Source organism: Babylonia areolata, chromosome 1 (genome assembly GCF_041734735.1).
Source record: "Babylonia areolata isolate BAREFJ2019XMU chromosome 1, ASM4173473v1, whole genome shotgun sequence".
In the NCBI taxonomy this organism is placed as follows: Eukaryota; Metazoa; Mollusca; class Gastropoda; order Neogastropoda; family Buccinidae; genus Babylonia; species Babylonia areolata.
In genome coordinates, this window is record NC_134876.1 from 51,527,438 (window position 1) to 51,532,437 (window position 5,000).

A 5,000-nucleotide genomic window follows, 5' to 3' on the forward strand; every position below is an offset into this window, starting at 1 on the left:
TTTACCAATTATTTGCCACTATAAGACTATAATTGACTACATTCTTGTGCAACGAGAGAGGAGAGAGGTTCTTGGTCAGCCCTCCAAATGCTGTGATGGTGTGTGCGTACTTGTGGGTTGTTTGTGTTACAAAGGGAGTACCAGGAATGCTGCAAGCAAGTCAAGAGAGAGAGAGAGAGAGAGAGAGAGAGAGAGAGAGAGAGAGAGAGAGAGAGAGAGAGTCACACACACACACACACACACACACACACACACACAGAGTGAGTAAGAGAGAGAGAGTGAGAGAGAGAGAGTGAGAGAGAGAGACAGACAGAGATAGAGTGAGAGAGAGACACACACACACACACACACAAGAGAGACGCAGAGAGAGAGAGAGAGAGAGAGAGAGAGAGAGAGAGAGAGAGAGAGAGAGAGAAGGAGTAAGGGTGAGGATGTGCGTGGTGTGTAGGAAAGGGGTGGAGGTAGAGGCGGCATCAGAGGCAGAGAGACAGCGTGAGAGACAGAGATCGTGTGTGTGCGCGCGTGTACATATAGGTGTATGATAACATCTTGACAATAAAACGAAACATTTTACGTGAACGTGCGTTTCATTAAGTCAAAGAGCTCCACCAGTAAATAAAATTTTAAAAAATCCCATCAACAACAGCCATCGTGTCTGAAGACCGACATAATGATATAACTGACAAAGAATGAATGAGATGGAATGAAAGGAACATGATTACACCCCTGCAATCTTTAAACGGATCATCTCAACATCTCACACACAAAAAAAATAGGGCACAAAATGGAGAAGGGGCAGAACGTAGGCTATATCAAAGAAGATAAGTAAATAAATGTATAACTAAACAATGAATGGGTGAATAAATAGATTACAGACATCAGCTTGAAAAGCATGACTAAGTATTTGAGATAAAGTATAATAAAATGGATAAATAAATACAAAAAAAATGAATATAGTAAACGAATATATGAATATGTAACTGAATGAATAGACTAAAACAAAGAAATAAATATAACTGGTTAAATGATTAAATAAACAAAATAAATAAATAAATAAGTAAATAATTAACTGAGATTACACATCAAAAGCGCTGTCATCCTGGCACCCTATTCACCCGTACTTCAGCGCGGCACTCTTTCAGTTCTGCAGGCACATTCAAACCCCAAAGAGGTCCAAGAACAAACAACAGCAACGAATTGTCTTCAACACGCAGGAAGAACTCAACAAATATCATTTTGGCTCGTGAGTATACCCACACAGGATCCGAAGTTCTTGAAATGCTCACGTGGTTGTTGTTTGTTTGTTTTGGTTTTTTTTTCAACACGACGACTCTGTAAACACATGTTGGCACAGGCATGTCGTAGGACAAAGAAAAACTTATCATTTTTTTTTTTTTCCCAGCGCCATTATTGTGAGTTTGAGTAGATAAACCGGGAACCTGATCTCGACATTTCAAATGCGTTCGTCAGCCTAACTATAAGTAATGCGAATACAAAAACAAGTAATGACAATACTGGTGGTATAACTCAGGACTTGATATCAACCAACAAGAAGAACCCGTTATCAAGGTATATTCATGGATGATTCAGGTCCTTCCGATGCCCTTACCAAAACAAAAACAAAAACAAAAAAACCCGAGCCACCCTGAACATGGGCCACTGATAATGATTAGATACAATATCAATTCGACAACAAAGGAAGACCCATTTATCACCATTACCAATTTTCATTCACAGAAAGAGAGCATTTATCTTGCAAGTTCCGTCAGTCTTTTGTTTTCATCGGATTACTGAACGGATAACTGATGTTCAAAGATAGAACCGCAGTACGTCACTGACTCATTGAAAATCCGCGGAACATTGTGACAGTTACCAGTTATCAAAACGTTTCGTAGTGTGTAGCTTTTCGTAAGGATGATATGGACGTAAGTTCAACATAGATCCACGAGAAAGATCGTTTGTGACAACATGGTCTGCTGACGTGATTTTGTTTCTTTTATATATTTATTTATTTAATAATGGAAGAGACAATGTCAGTCAAAAAAAGAGAAATAAATGTTTGTATAATGCTGTTAATTTCAGACGGACAGATCAAAAGTGTAGTGTCATAGTTTGTTTGTAAACAGTCTAGGAAACTATATGTAAGACCAAACCATACATACAACACATATAGTGTCAATCTGCAATGCATACGAAAGAAACAAAGAAATACAACAATGTACAGGAGCTAAGACGCTGTAGCTCTCCTCAATCTTCAAAATAATAGTCACCTGCCGAAAGTAACGGTGACATACGTCAACATAATCTCTGTCATCGCAACGTCACCACCCCTGGCTCTCCATCACCGACACCTCGTAATATCAACACTAATTACTTGTTGGGATTGTACCACTTCTGAACCTTCTTCAGTCGTCACTTTTTTTTATGGAGCATCACCACTTATCAGACTGTTTCAACACCTCCACTAGCCTCTCACGAGTTAAAAACGACGTTGCTGATTCGCAATTCTTCAACAAAATTCGTCCACTCACAGTCACAAAGTAGATGTTGGTGATGGCAAAGATGACCACCAAAAAAACCAAAAAAAACATTGGGGGAAGGGTGTAAAGGAAGGGGGGGGGGGGAGGATGGAGACAGGTGAAAAGTGTTTAGATGTTAGACGAACAGAAGGGGGGACGTCCCAGCCACGACCGAAAGGGCAGGTAGGCAGGCAGGCAGACACAGGCAGACGAGGCAGGCAGGCAGGCAGGCAGGCAGGCAGGCTGGTTATGTTAGCGGAGGAGGACATAGTAATAGGATGCCATGGATCTGGTGAGGGCCCGCTTGCTGAGAGCGCGCCTATGGGCCTTCCTTATCGCACCGTGCTTTGTTTAGTCAGTAACTGGGTTGCGAATGCCATGAAATCTGGAACAGGCAAAAAAAAAAGCAGAAAAAATAGCGTGGCAGATGAGATGATGAGATAGCATGCCATGAAGTAGCTAGCTGTATGCTATAGGTTCCTGGTCTCTAATACCCTGTCATGACCATGGACAGGCAACAGCATAATGCATGCAGGGTAGCAGGGTTCAAAGTTCAAAGAGAGGAAATAATTCCCACCGAGCACTCAAACATAATGTAAAACTGGAGCAAAACTGGTCCATACAGATTATATAACGTGAAGTAAGTGAGAAAACGACTGAAAAGGAAAGAAAGAAAGAAAGAAAGAGAGAAAGAAAGAAGGAAGGAAAGACAAAAATACCAAGACAGAGAGAAATGAAGGAAAGAAACATCTCTCTCTCCTTCCCTCTCTCTGCACACACACACACACACACACACACACACACAGAGATATATAACAAAGACATATATATATATATATATATATATATATATATATATATATATATATATATATATATATATATATATATATTCGTTAAACAAAACGTGATGTTGTTTTGTTGTTGTTGTTGGTGTTTGTTTTTTGTTGTTTTTTTCTTTTCTTTTTTTTTTTTGTTTGTTTTTTGACTGGAGCCACCCACCGTTCACGAATGAATACAGGAGATTTTTCAAAAGACGCATAATGAGACGGAAATTAAAAAAAAAATCCACACAAATCATTAGTCAACAGCTCTGTGTGTGTGTGTGTGTGTGTGTGTGTGTGTGTGTGTGTGTGTGTGTGTGTGTGTGTGTGTGTGTGTGTGTGTGTGTGTGTGTGTGTGAGAGAGAGAGAGAGAGAGAGAGAGAGAGAGAGAGAGAGAGAATGAATGAATGAATGAATGTTATTTCTGAGGGTAATAGAATAAACAACAATGCTTTTATTCGTCCAGCCCCCAAAAGGAGAAAATTGGGGGAAAATGTAAACAAAGAGAGAGAGAGAGAGAGAGAGAGAGAGAGAGAGAGAGAGAGACAGAGAGAGACAGAGAGAGAGAGAGACAAAGACAGAGAGAGAGAGAGAGAGAGAGAGAGAGAGGGGAAACGAAACGAAACGAAACGAAAGTTTATTCAATAAGACCATGGCCCCATTTGAAGGGGTGATAGTCTTTCCATGTAATATGTACATGTGCTTTACTATTCACTTGTGCCGACATGTTGTGCTTATGACATTTGTTTGTGTCATTCCAGGCACTGTCTTCTTCTCTTTTTATCTTCTCTTTCTTATGTTCTCTTCTATTCTCTTATCTTAGGTTTTCTTCTCATCTAATAACTATTGTAAATAAAACAATAGAAAAAACCCATTTGTGACTGGCCTCTATATGTTCCTAGCCTGTGCGTGGGATCTTGTCTATCCTTTCATTCAATCAACCATTTAGTTAAGTTCTTTTGTGCCGTACCCTATTAGAACCACTCGGGACACGGCTACATATATTTTGTAAGAATAGATTTGCTTAAGATTATAATCTTACAACATGTATGCTCAAAGCTCTGTTTTGTTTAACCAATCATGAAACTCCGTCGTTTTAATGACTTATATATCAATATGGCAAGATTCGAAAAAACGTTATCATTTTTAGAAGAAAGAAGTAAAACTCACCGAAAATTACTTGGTCTGCTACAGTATCTCATATATTTGTCTCAAGTCATCTAATACAGGACAACATAATACGAAATGGACTTCATCTTCTTTTGCAGATCTACATAACGGACATACCATATCGTTTACAGTGCTGGGCTTGTATCTTTTACTGTGTACGTTGATTTGAGATACACCAAAACGAAACCTTGTTAAAGCAAATCTAATGACTCGGTTAATATTCTTTGCTAAATATGGTTCTGTGAAATAATTCCTTTTAAATAAACTGAACAAAGAAAATCTTTCACTATTTTGTACATGGTCGTTTCACTCCTGCCATCTTTATATAACTTCTGTTGACAGCCAGCAAGATTTTTGAGAAAAATGTTCGGGGTTTATTGAGTAAACCAATCTTTGCCAAGAACAGCATCACAATGGAGGAATGGTATGATCATTTTTTTTTTAAAGAGAGAGAGAGAGAGAGAGAGAGAGAGAGAGAGAGGACAGA

At 39.0% G+C, this 5,000-nt stretch overlaps 1 protein-coding gene across 9 annotated transcripts in view; it reads right to left on the reverse strand.

The window, feature by feature from the left end:
- Positions 1 to 5,000, reverse strand: part of LOC143283820 (calmodulin-alpha-like) — a 183,858-nt gene that overhangs the window by 9,939 nt on the left and 168,919 nt on the right. For 8 of the 9 annotated variants that reach the window (XM_076590218.1, XM_076590204.1, XM_076590197.1 and 5 more), the window contains one exon: positions 2,619 to 2,904. The exons of the other annotated variant lie outside the window; for it this stretch is intronic. In XM_076590218.1, coding sequence (XP_076446333.1) covers positions 2,852 to 2,904 — 53 coding nt within the window. In that variant the 3' untranslated portion in view covers positions 2,619 to 2,851. Of the gene's footprint in view, positions 1 to 2,618; positions 2,905 to 5,000 lie in introns of those variants that run through there. 9 annotated transcript variants of the gene reach the window in all.